This window comes from Phocoena phocoena, chromosome 8 (genome assembly GCF_963924675.1).
Source record: "Phocoena phocoena chromosome 8, mPhoPho1.1, whole genome shotgun sequence".
NCBI classification, from domain to species: Eukaryota; Metazoa; Chordata; class Mammalia; order Artiodactyla; family Phocoenidae; genus Phocoena; species Phocoena phocoena.
The window spans coordinates 72,575,598-72,591,718 of NC_089226.1; the positions used below are offsets into that span (position 1 = coordinate 72,575,598).

The 16,121-nt window shown below is 38.2% G+C and overlaps 1 protein-coding gene across 1 annotated transcript in view; it reads right to left on the reverse strand.

The window, feature by feature from the left end:
- Positions 1 to 12,619, reverse strand: part of TSG101 (tumor susceptibility 101) — a 58,714-nt gene extending 46,095 nt beyond the window's left edge. Inside the window, exons 1-4 of the mRNA XM_065882556.1 lie at positions 12,448 to 12,619; positions 6,191 to 6,275; positions 3,898 to 3,963; positions 60 to 223 (exon numbers count right to left, since the gene is read on the reverse strand). Coding sequence (XP_065738628.1) covers positions 60 to 223; positions 3,898 to 3,963; positions 6,191 to 6,275; positions 12,448 to 12,489 — 357 coding nt within the window. The 5' untranslated portion in view covers positions 12,490 to 12,619. The remainder of the gene's footprint in view (positions 1 to 59; positions 224 to 3,897; positions 3,964 to 6,190; positions 6,276 to 12,447) is intronic.
- Positions 12,620 to 16,121: the final 3,502 nt, after the last annotated feature.

Consider the following 16,121-nt stretch of genomic DNA (forward strand, 5'->3'; position numbering starts at 1 on the left):
GCTAGTGAACAAAATATATAAAATACAACGAATTCTCAGAACACTCTGTTAATACTTACGTGTTTCCATTCATGTAGATAAGGAAGATATATCTTCCCGTTAGCATCCACATGCTTTCCTGTTTTAATAGTCATTGAACTAGTAGGCTTAACAAAACAGATAGGGGGATTATATGGGTATGTGTCCAGCAGCCACAGGCATATTGGAATATTATATGTAGTACCTGAGAGAGAAAGAGAAACTTCAGTTACTCTACTTTTATTATTTTTCAATAATGGCTTAGTAGGTAAGCAACAAAGAGCTACAACTAAGCAACACTTTTTTAAAAAAACACAACAAATATTTTCTGTTTCAAAGTTCTGTTTAACATCAGTTTCTCAAATTTTCAGTTTGTAAAATACATGAGCAGGATTAAGGAGCTAATTAATCACTACTCTGCCAGGGTAGTAAGTGTACTTACTGCCATAAAAACGTTATTCACAAATTATCTTTTGGTTCAAGCCATTCTTTGTTATTTGACTCTTGTCACTTCAGTTAATAAAGTTCACTGGTAAAGGATATAGAAGGAAGACCACAGATAACGGTGTCCTTTTGGAAAGTGATATGCTAGACTTGAAATTCCCTTGCCAAAAGTCACACTGTAAGACCTAATCCAAGTGTCAAACAGATGCTGACTGGTGGCCACAGCTTGACCAATGAATATGGCATTTTCAGTGGTAGTTTCACAATCAATGATGTCATCCCCCTTCTTTTGCTTTATGTAATAGAATCTCTCTCAGTTGAGAAATTTGACTGTATATAGTCAAAATGAACAGTGTTTCAAAGGATCTGATAGTTAATATATTAAACATAAATCAAAGACTTTTCTTCCTAAGGTTAAAGCCCAGTGTCCCAAGCAACCATTTGAATCACTTAACATAATTCAGATACATTTCCCCCACTCAGAAACAGTTTTACTTCATAAAAGTACATACACATAAAATTCACTTAAAGAAATCAGAGTTATGGGACTTCAGATTTATTTTTTACCCAAAAGTACTTCTAGAATGAAAAAAAAAAAAAAAAGACTCCAATAAAATATATCCTAATACATAAAACATAACTTTATTTCCACCATCTAGAATTCTTTGCTTTGTGAAAATGATGGATTCTCTAGAATTACTTAGGCTTAGGAACTGTGCCGTACAAAAAAATGGTGAAGGAACAAAGGTTTAGTTTAAATAAAATTTACATGTATGTATGCATGTGTGTGTGTGTGTGTGTGTGTGTATGAAAAAGAGAACCCTTGTGCACTGCTGGTGGGAATATAAATTGGTGCAGCCACTATGGAAAACAGTATGGAGATTACTTAAAAATTAAAAATAGAACTACCATATGATCCAGCAATTCTACTTCTGGTTATTTATCTGAAGAAAATGAAAACACTAATTTGAAAAGATATATGCACTCCTATGTTCACTGCAACATTATTTACAATAGCCAAGATATGGAAGCAACCTAAGTACCCACTGATAAATGAATGGATAAAGAAGATGTGGTATACATATACATAATGGAATATTACTGAGCCATAAAAAAGAATGAAATCTTGCCGTTTGTGACAACATATATAGACCTAGAGGGTATTATGCTAAGTGAAATAAGTCAGACAGAGAAAGACAAATACTGTACGATTTCACTTATATGTGGAATCTAAAAAACAAAACAAATGAACAAACAAAACTAAACAGAAACAGGCTCATAGATACAAAGAAGAGGTGGTTGCCAGAGGGGAAGAAGGTGGGAGAAGAGAAACAGGTGAGGAAGATTAAGAGATACAAACTTCCATCTGTAAAATAAATGAATCACATTATGATATGTACAGTGTGGGGAATACTGTCAATAATTATGTAATGTTTTATATGGTGACAGATGGTAACTAGACTTATCATGTTGATCATTTTGAAAGGTACAGAAATATCAAATCACTATGTTGTATAACAGAAACTAACACAGTGTTATAGGTCAATTATACTTCAAACACACACAGATAAACAAACAAACAGAAAAAGAGATCAAATTTGTGGTTATCAGAGGTGAGGGCTGGGGGGAAGGGAGAATTATAGGACAGTAGACATAAGGTACAAACTTCCAGTTATAAAAAAGCAAGGGCACTTCCCTGGTGGTGCAGTGATTAAGAATCTGCCTGCCAATGCAGGGGACACAGGTTTGTACCCTGGTCCGGGAAGATCCCACATGCCATGGAGCAACTAAGCCCATGTGCCACAACTACTGAGCCCAGGTGCCACAACTACTGAAGCCTGTGTGCCTAGAGCCCGTGCTCTGCTACAAGAGAAACCACTGCAATGAGAAGCCCACACACCGCAACGAAGAGTAGCCCCTGCTCGCCGCAACTAGAGAAAGCCCGCGAGCAGCAACGAAGACCCAACGCAGCCAAAAAAAAAAAAAAAAAAGTAAGTACTGGGAATGTAATGTACAACATGATAAATGTTATGAACACTGCTGTATGTTATATATGAAAGTTGTTAAGAGAGTAAACATCGCAACTTGATGAAAACTTAAGAATTTCATCACAAGGGAAAAATATTTTTTTGTTTCTCTAATTTTGTATCTATATGACAGATGTTCACTAAGCTTACTGAGGTAATCATTTCTTGATGTATGAAGTCAATCATTATGCTGTATATCAAACTTATATAGTGCTATATGTCAATTACATCTCAATAAAACCAGAAGAAAAAAATAAGAAATGTCTTTAATTATGTCTACGATAGTCTTCTGCCTCCTTCTCTCCCCCACATACCTTTTTCCCTCACCAGAGCTTACTTCCTGGGGTAAAGGCAAAGTCAATAATCCTGAAGTTTACTCGTATTTGCTCTATAAAATGCTGATGCTCAAGTGTTTTTTCCCTCTGCCTGGGATGTCCATTCTGTTATGAATGGTTCACTCATCCTTTAACACCAAATTGAACATCATTTCTTTGATGAGCTTCCCACGTGTTCTTGTTCTCCTCTATAATCTCACAGCACCTTTATATTTCATTATTCTATAACGGGTATAGAATAGTGTAAATATCTATTTATTCCCTGTTTCCCCTATTTGTGTATGTTCTTCCAGGGAAGGTACATCCTTTATTCACCTTTGTATCCCTAGCCCTTTTCCCCCACGCATAGCAGGTACTATATAAAACCAATGGGTAGGTTACTGAGACACAGGTCTTAGCTAGTCACAAGGAATAACTAACAGAGCTGTCCACAGTTGCTCGTGAAGCTGAATGCTCCATTATCATTGTAAGTCTTCCAGCAGAGGGTGGCTGACTAACAGAGATGTAATTATCCATCATCAGCATTACAACCATAAATAATAGCTACTTTTGATATACCAGCCTCTGTGCTAAGTCCTTTACATACATTATTACAAATGAATTCTTCTTTGAGTTAGGTACTATTATCCAAATGTTACAGATGTCCATTGTCACAAAACTAATAGATTACAGAGGGAGAACTAAAACCCTACTCTGCCCTGACTGTAAAGCCTCTATCTTAGTCACTATACTATACAGCTTCCCATTGTCAGATAAGTTTGAGTAGGGTGGGAGCTGAACTAGGAGGCAGCTAAGATCCCTTTCTAGTTCTAAGATTCTCTGATTCTATCAAACAAACTCTTACAGTGCACTGAGGCACTTATTTGTTGATATATCTTGGTAAGGAAGTAGGGGAAAAAGCTGAAAATATGAGGTGCTGCTGCCAAATGAAGTTCAATTAGAATAGGAGGTGAAGTTTCTGTATTATCATGAAAGTCACAAAAAAGCAAGCTTAATTACCTACAATTCTTTGGCAACTAAATGTAAATTAAAATGCATCTATGCTGGAAACATGAATCACATAAGACATTTACCTCTATAAGGCACAGGAATCGTTCCAGTGAGGTTCATTAGTTCCCTGGAACTGCCATCATTAAAAACTGAAAGGTAAGAATAAAGAGTTAATCAACAAGCATTCTCACAGATGCTCCCACATAAGTTATTCTTATGTTTCAGAAATAACAGTTAAAACACATTATTACCCTTGAAAGGACTAACTTGTTAATGTTCATACATTTTGTCCAATAATAAAGTATCCTTTGTTGATTCACTTAATGGGATCAGCTTTGAATGAGTAAAGATGCTATGGATTACTTGGAAAAATAAATGTTAATGCTACAGTCCCAATAAATATGAGCTCTGGATCCCCAACCAACATGATTATAAAATTACTTAAAAATCACTATTAACTGACACCATATTAAATATTAACCTAATATTTTCAGATGTTTATTCCCTCTCACTGTCATTCTCAATCCCAATGTAGTATCCCACAGTATGAAAAAGGAAAAAAGTTTTCACAGTCAAATACGGACATCTTCTTTTAATACAAATATTTCTCACATCGCACAAGTTTTCCTACCTGTAATTGGCTGAATAACTAGGGCACATACTTTGTGTTACATGGACTGCTACTATCTGTAATAAGGATTTGGAATTAACACTATTACATAGAGGAAAGGCTGTAATGTGCAGTACAAGAACACAGAACTGTACTGTTGACCTCAGTTCTTTTACCTACTATTGACAATTATAAACTGTGCTGTAATTTATTCTGATTTTGTATTTTTAAAAGACCACCGTATTTAATTTTAGGGTTATATTTATTCTAAAAGCATGTTGATGACAATGGTTTAGACTTGGTCCAGCCTGTGTGGCTGTATATATTTGTTCAATGATGTTGGAATCTTTGTCAGTTTATTTTGTTGTTGTTGTGTTTTGGGTTTTTTTGTGGTACGCGGGCCTCTCACTGCTGTGGTCTCTCCTGTTGCGGAGCACAGGCTCCGGACACGCAGGCTCAGCGGCCATGGCTCACGGGCCCAGCCGCTCCGTGTCCGGACCCGTGTCCCCTGCATCGGCAGGCAGACTCTCAATCACTGCGCCACCAGGGAAGCCCCCTCTTTGTCAGTTTTGATCAACATTTATTCTTTTAGTATTCAGTAAAAACTATACACTTACCATAAAATTCTAGCCTTTGTCACTTTATTCCCCCATTGAAGCCATTTTTAAATTAACTCTAATTTTGGTAATATGAGTTTTTTTGCAGATCTAAATACCATAGTACAGTATGTGGACAGGAAGGAGAATTATGCCCTAGTTTGGGAGAGGACTTCCGGTTCATGACTGTTGTTCAGGATATTCAGGATTGATTCCCCCTCTGCTGCCTCTCACCAGGCTCCTGTTTACAAAGCCCTGGAGACGAGTGGGGTTTAGAGTGAGAGTCTCAGCTACAAAATTCAGCCTTTGCCCTCATTGCCAAGGGCCTCACAATAGGCAGGAGGCAGCATGCCTTGGCCCTGGCACATTTGGTGTTTACCAGGAGACGGGGTTGGAGAGATTATGTTAGGATTGGTGGGGCCAAAAAGACTGTTTAAAAAAAAAAAAACCAAATAAAACCCTCTGAATATTGTCATTTCTTACTTAAATCACAACTTTATTTCATCTCAATAGAAGGTGGACACATTGTTACCTACCTACTCTACAGAATTAAGGACAATAGTTTTTAAGTGTTTTCTTCATCTATAAAATGAAAAGGATAGTCCAGAATATAGTTTTACAAAATGTGTTCCTAAGAATATAAAGAGATGCTCTAGAGAGAAAAAAGGTTCACTAGTTAATTAACTTTAGAATATACTGAACAATGTATTATCTTCTCTCCTGCCTTGGTGAGGCATAATGACACATTAGCATATTAAAGGCTCTGAGAAATCTTGTTGCAAAGAAACCCATTTAATTTTGTTTAATCTATAAGTGCTCAAATTTAACCTCAGAATCCCCTCTACCCATGCCCCCAAAGCAACATTCTTCACAACTATGTATACTATTTTGGGAAATGATGGACTAAACTATTTTTAACATCACCTCTAGTTCTAAATTTGCATTAGTTCTATGTTAGAGTAGTATATTAAAACTTAAAATAACTAAACAAATGTAAGATGTTATTATTAGATCTTGTAATTTCCTATCTCTCACAACTTTTTTTAGGTGAAGGTTAGTCCTACAATGAAAAAACCAACAAACTTAAAGGGAAAATGGGAAACCTACAATTATTAACAAAAAGAGTAAACTCAAAGTATAGTACTTGGTATTTTTATTATATAAACTCACCATATGAATCCAATACAGGTTTGAGATCTTTGTATAAAGTAATAACACTGACAGTTTCACGTACAGTTAGGTCTCTGTATTTGTACTGAAAAAGAAAATTACAAATGAATTTAGTTTAAAACCAATGCACACATTTTACTGCTAGGTTAATTTTCTTAAAATCTTATTAATAGCACTCTTCTTAAAAGTTTAATGGTTCTGAGTGATCATTAACATTAATTAAATAAAGACTGAAAGAACCTCAGTAGCTTTTTCTCCTGCCACCTATTCAAACTTTTACCTCCATTTTAGCGATTTTTCCAACTTAAGAGGCCCTCCGCCAAATCAAATCTTAATCATTCTCAAAGACCTAGTTTACATCACTTTCCTTCTCAATGAATCCTTTTCCAGACTTCCCTTTAGCCCAAAACGACCTCTCCCTCTCCAGCATTCATCATCAATACTATTTTGCAATTTACCATGTGCTGTATTGTATTCTCATACCCCTGCCTTGTACCACTCCAGTCCAGGAAAACTAGGAACCTTGCTTACACACTCTTAGCAGATTAGGAAATCAGGAGATGGGGATCCCCACGTGTTCACAACACACTGAAGCTGACAAGCTCCATTCATGCACAAAGCTTTCAATCAGCTTTTAGTGCTTCTCTCTTAAAAAGGAACAGTCAGCTATTCCAAAAAGAAAGACTCCAAGAAACATGTCACAGACGGAAACGGAAAGAAGGAACGAAGAATAAAAATAATGCAAGGAGGGCTTCCCTGGTGGCGCAGTGGTTGAGAGTCCGCCTGCCGATGCAGGGGACGCAGGTTCGTGCCCCGGTCCGGGAGGATCCCACATGCCGCGGAGCGGCTGGGCCCGTGAGCCATGGCCGCTGAGCCTGCGTGTCCGGAGCCTGTGCTCTGCAACGGGAGAGGCCACAACAGGGAGAGGCCCGCGTACCACAAAAAAAAAACAACAAAAAAAAAAAAAAAAAAAAAAAAATGCAAGGAGCAGAAGAAAACTTCAAAAAGAATTAGCATTAAAAATTTCAAAGAAAGAAGAAATGATATTGTATCCATAAAACAAGAACACTCAGAAAAGAAAGGACTCTTGGACATAAAAAAAAGTGAGAGTAGAAATAAAACATCTAATAGAAGGATTAGAATATAAAGTCAAAGAAATCTCAGAGACCAGCACAAAAGACAGTGATAGACAATAAGGGAGAAAATACAAGAAAAATTAGGAAATAAATCCAGGTCTACTCAAAGGCATCTCTTCAGCAGTTCTTGACCTCTTTTGTCCTGAAGCACCAATTTTTCCATGCTGTGGGATCAGTACTATTACCACACACATTTTTTTCTTTCTCCTGTCTTATTCACACAAAAACATTCCTTACCTCCCTTCCCCCTCCACCTACAACCAAATTTCTCTCAGTTCCCCTTTACAGCAAAAACTCCTGCAAGGAGCTTCCTACTTTTGCTGTCCATAATTGCTCTCTTCCTACTCTCTCCTCTTAAAAGCTTTTTATTATGGAACATTTCAAAGGTATCCAAAAGTAGAATAGTATAATAAATCCCCTGCTTCAGCACTACACCCAGCTTCAACAATCAACTCATAGCCAATCTTATTTAATCTATAATCTCATTCACCTTTTCCTCCTCCTGTATTATTCTGAAGCAAATGGTAACATCATATCCTATTACCCATAAATATTTTAGTACGTATCTTTAAAAGATAAGAACTTTAAAAAAAAGCCCACAATACTATTATCACACTAAAATAATCACTATTTCCTTATATCATAAAATATGCAGTCTCATGTCATTTTTTTTTTTTAGTTTGAATGGAGATCCAAATAAAGACCACATATTTCAATGTGAAAACGTCCTTTAGGCCTCTTTTAATCTACAGATTCTCTCCCACCCCTCTTTTTTGATAATAGCTTTACTAAGATATAATTCACATACCATATAATTCACACATTTAAAGTGACTTACGTAAGGCTCAGTGGCTGTTAGTACATTCAGAGTTGTACAACCACCACCACTATCAATTTTAGAACATCTTCATCACCCCCAAAAGAAATGCACACCCTGTAGCAATCACCCACTCACTCCACCAGCGACATCCCATTTCACCCTAGACAACTGCTAATCTACTTTGTTTCTATCAATTTGCCTACTCTGGACATTTCATATAAATGGAATTATATAGTCTGTGGTCATTTATGACTACCTTCTTTCACTTAGCAGGTTTTCAAGGTACATTCATGTTGCTGAATAATATTCCATTATATGGATATAACACCTTTTAACTACTCATCAGTGGGCCCATTTCTATTTTAACCCCTTCAAACTTACTTGTTGAAGAAATCGGTTCATTTGTCCTATAGAAGCTCCCACAGTTTGGATTTTGCTAACTGCGTCCCCTTGGTGTAGTTTAATATATATGTTCCTATTTTCTTTGTATTTCTTGTGAATTAGTAGTTGGATCTGGAAGTTATGATCTTTTTCATGATTTTTTTCTAAATTTTACTTTTTTTTTTCCTCCACTGTCTTCCCCTCTCTCTGGCAAGATCATTTCACAGATGATGGTGTTTTTCCATCAAGTAGCATATGACATCTAGGTATCTCTCCGTGATGTTAACCACTGATGCTCAAAGACTAGACCCATTCTCTTCAAACCCACTCCAATCAGGGTTTTCCACTTTCACTGAAATTGCTCATTAACGTCACCAGTAACTGCCACACATGGCCATATGCAATGGCCAATCCTCAGTCTTCATCTTACTTAACCTATCACAGCAGCATTTGACCAAGTCAATTCCTTCCTCTTAACACATGTTCTTCACTTGATTTGCAGGACACCACTGCTTCTTTTTCTCCTGTGTCTACCCCTTCTCAGTGTCTTTGCTGGTTCTTTCTCTTCTCCTAACCTCTTATCTTAATAATATTGAGCCCCAGGGCTCAGTCCTTGGTCCTCTTCTTTATCTCAACTCACTCCTTTGGTGATCTCCATGCATGGCTTAAAACAACATTCATACACTGATAACTCCCAAATTTAAAAAGTCCAGTCTGAACCTCTTTCCTGAACTCCAGACACGTATATCCAATTACCAATTTGATATCTCTACTTGGATATCTAATGAATGTCAAATTTAACATGATCAAAATTGAACTCCTTATCTTCCCCCCAAAATCTATGCCTCTTACAGTCTTCCATGTCTGTATCCTTCTAGTTGCTCAGGACAAAAGCTTTGACATTATCCTGGATGCTTCTCTTTCCTACACATCCACAGTGAGTCTGTCGGAAAACCCTGTTAGCTCTACCTTCAAAAATATCCAGAACCTGATCACTCCTCACTACCTTCATGGCTACACTTAGGTTACTACAACTGCCTCCTTAGAGTTGTCTCTGCTTCCACTCGACTGAACCTCCTACAGTCTAGTCTCAGCACAGCAGCTAGAGCTATACTGTTAACAGATCAGGGGCTTCCCACCATACTCCAAGTACAAGTAACAGATCAGGGGCTTCCCACCATACTCCAAGTAAAAGCCAAAGTGCTTACAGTGGCCTGCAAGACCCTCCAAAATCTACCATCCCTTTATTCAGCACTGTTTCCCCTTGCTCACTCCAGTCCAGCCCCCTTAGCTCCCTTTGCTGTTCCTCTATCATGCATGACAAGCTTCTGTCTCAGGGCCCTTGTGCTTGTTTTTCCTTCTTCCTGGAATGTTCTTACTCCAGATTGTTCCAGTTTGCTTCCTCACCTCTTTCAGGTCTTGCTCAAATAGACCTCAGGAAGGCCTTCCTTTACTACTCTATAAAACTGCAACCTATCCTATTCTCACGTTTGAGCACTCTATTACCCTTTCCTGCTTTACTTTTCTCCAAAGTACTTAACACCTTCTAACATGCTACTTAATGTACTTACTGAGTTGTTTGTTGCCTTCTAATAGAATTTAAATTCCACAGTCTGTTCACTGTTGTATCCCTAGAATCTAAAACAGTGTGAAGTGCATTACAATCTTTAATGTGCCAGCTCTCTCCTACCTAGTTAGTAGTGACTCCACCTCTAGGAATGCTGTAGATGTAGCATGTAAGAATACAGGTAGTTGTCTGTACAAAAAATATAAGTTATTTGTGTAAAGCAAGATGGACCAATAGTATAAATATACCTCTCTTAACTGCAAAAACAATGACAGAGAGATTGTTAAACTAAAAGCTGTATTTAAGTTGGGAGCTAAAATAAATGCTCAAAGGAAAAATATACCTATAGTAATATATCAAAAGATAATATACTGTTCTATGTCAGTTATACCTCAAAAAAGACATAAGTAAAAGCAGGTGGCCCAAAGTAACATGTTGGGTGATGGAAGTCCCAGAATCAGATAAAGAGTAAAGGACCATCACCCTAGCAATGTGTCCAAGGTCCTGGCTACCAATGCCTACACTGGACCACACCCAACTGAAAGGATAACACCTGAAGCCAGCTCTCCACCAGGAGGAAGAAATTCCACAAATTGCTTCTATTACCCTACTTACTATTCCTACCTATCTATCTCTTCACAGGCTGGAGAGAAAACATGCTGATACTCAGAACTGACATCACCACTTGTAAGAGACTCAGTTTTTCAGAAACTGAGCCAAGAACCAAAAGACAGACTGCCCTCTCCCACCTCTTCCCTATGTCCTTTTTTGTTCTTAGGATATGAAGAGGGTGGAGGGAAAAGACAGGTGGAAGTATAAAATATCTTCTAAAGATGTCCTGCCTCTGTCTTTGAAGGCAGCTTCCTCTACAGAAAGTTTAGGAAAACTAATTATGGTTTTAAAAATTCAAAACCAATATTTGAATATTCCTGTCCTTGTATGTAAATACCTTCATACATATAAATTAAGGAATAAACCTTAAGGGCAATGTTATCAACTTTAAAGATAAAAAAAAATGGTATGGAACAGATACTCTTCAGTTACATAGTATATAAAACAATGTACTTAAAAAAAAAAGCAATATATAAATGTTACAACACAGACCTCTGCCACAATCTTCTAGGGCTCCCTAAAACTTCCTCTACAATTAAGGATAATTACTTTATCGAAAGAAAATCAAATCAACTATACCTCAATTTTTTTTAAAAAGAAAGAAAATCAGAAGCCTAGAAGATATGATTAGAATAATCAAGAGAAGCTTTATTTAAAAAACCATCACTCTCTCTTTAGAGATTATTTGCTCTTCAATCAAAGACTATGGGGATGATTTTACTGGGGGAAAAAGTATATTTTTCAAAGGAATAAGTTCATACATAATAGTGTATTTTAATACTATTGAAAACTGTTTAAACTTCTTTGCTTCCTACCATTCTTGTTGACAAAAGTATCTAAAGCTAATCGTTTAACTGGAGAAGATTCTACACTCAACCATTTCACATACATCTTATTCCAATTAGCTTTGATAAACTGAAAAAATAACAAAAAACAAAAAAAAACACCCAGTTCACTCTGGTATCAGATGCCACATTTTAAGTAGTTGTCAAAATAACTCACGGCTTTAAATACAAAATGCCTACCTGCTTTTATAAAAATGAAAAAAATACACCGGTCTTGAACGGTGAAGATTAAAAATTTCAAACCAAATAATTCCGCGTTATAAGTAGCATACAATTAAAGGTAGTCACTCTTAGCAAATCAAAGTCCCTGAAATGGTAATGGAATTCTATTTATTTCACCCGATGTAGTGACGTACCGGTATTCTGGCTTCTCAAGGACGTTTTTACTTATAACTGAGCCAATTCAACCAAAAGTTATGATCTCCCGCGGGTCGGCTATTGGGCTGCGTGAAGAATACAAACTGAAAAGGACACAATCTCCGGGGGCCAGGAGGGAAGGGCGAAGACGCACGAACCCTACACTGGGACACAAGTGGAGGAGTGCCCACGACCGAGTTTTAAGTACAACCCTCTCTTTGTGTTGATAAAAACTAAGACGAAAACTACAGTGCCGCAAAGACTGCTCCAAACTCTCTCCCTGAAGAGAGGACGGGCGGCAGGTGGCAGGCAGCCTCGGCTCCGCGCCTTTGTTGACCGTCGCCGCCCTGCGCCGGCCCCGGCCCAGGATTCCGGCACCGGGCGACAGGCATCCCGGGGCTGGGGCGGCGGAGGCTGCCGGGCACTGCCCGGGGCTTCGGGCTCGCCCGGGGGGGCTCGCTGGGCTGGTCGGAAAGGCCCGGGCGGCGCGGAAGGGAGCGGTGGGTGCGCGCCGAAAGGCGAGCGCGCCGCGGCCTCACCTTGGACACCATTTTCTTGAGCTGGCTCTCCGACCCCGCCATGACGGCCGCCTCGCGACTCCCGTCCCCACAGGCAGAGGGTCAGCCGCTCCGGGGCTGCCCCAGGCTGCCCCACACAGTCGCACACCGCGGAGCCAGCCCCCCACCCCCCCCACCTCTACCAACAGGAAGTAGGCCACCACGCCAGCGCTTCCGGTTCCCTTACGTCACTTCCGAGGTCGGTGACCAAGGGTGGGCGTGGCTAGAGCTTGGCAGGCCGAGCAATCTTGTGCAATTTTGTGCTCTTCTTTTCAAATGGCCAGTGTTTTTACACTAGTTCATTATGGTGTGAATCTTTCCAAGAGTGCACTTTTGTTCCGAGGGTGGAAACTCTGAGCCGGGATAAGATTGGCAGGTCTTTGACAGTTGCCCTTAGACTAAGCGCAGGTGCAGGGAGGAGAAGAAGTACGAAGATCTTGCTAGTGAGCTTAAACGACAAACATCAAGTGGGAAGGCACTGGACTGGAGTCAGAAAAACAGTTCTGCCACTGACTTGCCCTTCTGATAATAGCAGGCAAATGCACTCCTAGTTCGGGCTTCAGTTTTTTCCAACTCTAGGATGAAAGGCTTGCAAAAGGCGATGCCCAGCGTCTCTGATTATCAGGTTGTTTTTCATTTTTAAGGTGAAAAGTTCATCATACTACATTTCCGAGGGCAAAGTGCAGAGCCCTCGTTTCACAGGAAGCCAGGCAGTAATTTCTTCTACAGGAAATCATTCCCCTAATCCAAATGCTTGGATTAAGAATTTTAATCCAAGCCCCCATTTCTCCTTGGTGCCCAGACATCCTACCTTCTACCTTGGATTCCGTGTGTGTACTAGCCTGTCCACTAACAAAGTCTTTAAGTCTTTGAGGGCAGACTCATCTTCAGATCCTCACTGTCGTCTTATACAGTGCAAGAGTAGGTACTCTATCTTAATTGAATTTCTATACCCATAGAAGTTCCTCATGGTCATTTATATTAGTCATCATTATTGCACAGCACCACCAGTTTTGTAAGTACAGTGCCGTTCGAGGTACTGTAAAGCTTGGTTTTGACGGTGTGAAGTAGGATTATTTGGATGATATTAGCATAGTGCTACTGGGGAACAGGCTGTGGTATTAATTCTCTTCTAAATTGGCATCTAAGTGAAGGTCACATACACAAAGAGGGCCTAATTGACAACATGTGGAAGCATCATTATACATTGTTGCCAACACACACAAAATAAAGTCTATTTTAATAGGTATCTTTCTTTGGACACTATATATTAGTTAAGCACACAGCTCCAGTCAAACCAAACTATAGGGCAGTCTATCCTTCCCTACACCTCTTCTTTGTCACTTGAAAGTAATGTGCTTTTCAAACTATTCTTAAAGCCACAGCTTACCCAGGAGCACCTTCAGTTACAGCAATTCTACTTTTATCAATTGGAAGAGTGTAGGTAATATATTGTTCAAAAGGTGTTCTTGTTAAAAATAATTTTTAAATTTTTGAAAACAATTAACAAAATCCATTCTCTTCATTTTGCACTTAAGCCACTTAAAATGAAGTAACTAAATACCCTGGGGACTGTATGAATTATAGGAAAGAATCTTTCTCCTCAATCTGAATATATTTCCTTCCACCCAATAAATTAGGAATCTCCCAGTAATTTTAAAGTCAAAGTTTATTTTATTCATTATTCTTGATATTTAAGAATAACTACAATGTAAATTGGAAAATAAAATATTTATCTGTTACAATATCAAAGAAGCATTTTAATCCAAGCCCCATTAAAAACCATAACAAGAGACACTGCATGATTTTGGAAAGATGAAAAAAAGTGAAAGTTAATAGAAGCATCATGAATGTCAAATTATCACCAAATCACAGTGAGGTGGTGGTGGTACTGCTTCTTGACTTATATATGGAACTTACTACATGATTTATAATACTCAACACTCAAGGAAATATCTGATAGAATTACTTCTATATTGTGGGCTTCTGTAGGGCAAGGGCTATTATTACTCATCTTTTCACTTCTCAGATTCTAACACAGTACCCGGAATAACAGTAGACACAATAAGTATTGTTGTAGTGACATGTTCCTTTTATAATTAATGTAGTGAATTCTTAGCAATTCATCTATTTATACAGTATCTTGTAATTAGGTTATTGTTCAAGAGCACAATTAGGTATCTGATATTAGAAAAGGCGACTTTAAAAACACAAGAAATGGTCCTTTTAGTTTTAATTTCTTATTTCATACAAAAGGACAGTGAGGATATACTATTAGAGTTAACACCAAAATAACCTACCCATGCAGTGAAATTACACAGAACTAATGCTCTTCTCTTCAAATGGCCAATGTTTTTACACTAGTTCATTATGGTGTGAATCTTTCCAAGCATATTAAATACTTTTCTACTTAAACATGGAACACTGAATATAATTTCACCTTTTCTTTATGATTTAAGCTCATCATTATAAGCATCCATTATTATTCTAAATCAGCATTAGTTTGACTGTTTCCTCTCTACCTAAGGTATGTCTGCCCGTATAATCCATCTGGCTCCTATCTCATTGACCAGGTTTGGGTTACCTATAATATGCTTTCAAAGCACCTGGGACTTCTTCACAGCACTTATTACACTTGCACTGGACATTTATTTGTGAGACCTGATTACTATGTTTCCATACTAGATTATAAGCACCATGAGGGCTTGTACCTAGTCCAGGTTTGCTCACCACCGTATCTGCAGTGCCCAGTATGGCACCTGGTGTATAGCAGGCTCCCACTTATTTAACTGAATGACTAAATAACTAAACGCTTACTTCAGTGCGTATCTCCCCCATTCCCCCCAGCTATTTGCTGAGGGCAAGTCTGGGAAGTCAGAGAATCAGTCTTTCTAAAAACTATATTGAAAAAAAAAGCCCCTACATGAGAATATGAGTATAGAACCCCAGCTTTAGGGTCTTGTGGTAACTATTTCCGCTTTTATGCTTTTTCCCTCTTCTCGTACTTAGAAAAAGTAGAGGTTGTATGTAATTGTCCCTTAGTCATGAGATCTTGGGCACTAAACCTCAATTTCCTCCTCTATAAAATGATGATAATAGTCCCTTCCTCAGTGGGTTACTGTGAGGATTAATAAATAATCCTGAGGAAAAAAACAATAAAGTACTCATCACATTGCCAGAAATACTAGAAGTGTTGATGTTAGTTGTTGCTCTTAGCTGTGCGTCACATTCGTAATAATATGCTATCTTTCACATATGAAGATATTGTCATTATTGACCTATCACCAAAGTAAATCGTTTCTTCAGGAGTAGTTAAAGGATTTTCTCAGACAATCAGCCCACCCAACCTCTCCCCATTAAGACCAATGGCTTTTATGAAAGCCTTATATTTTAGCTTTAAACTGCTTGGCTTTCATTCATAACCTACTTCCACTAAAAATACACATTCTCTATGGTTCTACTAATGTCACAGTGCATTCTTGAGATGTCGGAGATCTTATATAGCCTAGGAAGAGGTTATAGAAAATTCCAGAAAGGACAGTCCCACTGGAAATTAAAGTACACTTTTTCTTCATATATTAAAAAAATTTCATTTTCCTTTTTACTATTTTAAAGTACGTGTAAAATTCTTTTCCATTTTTTTGGTAGCTAATCAA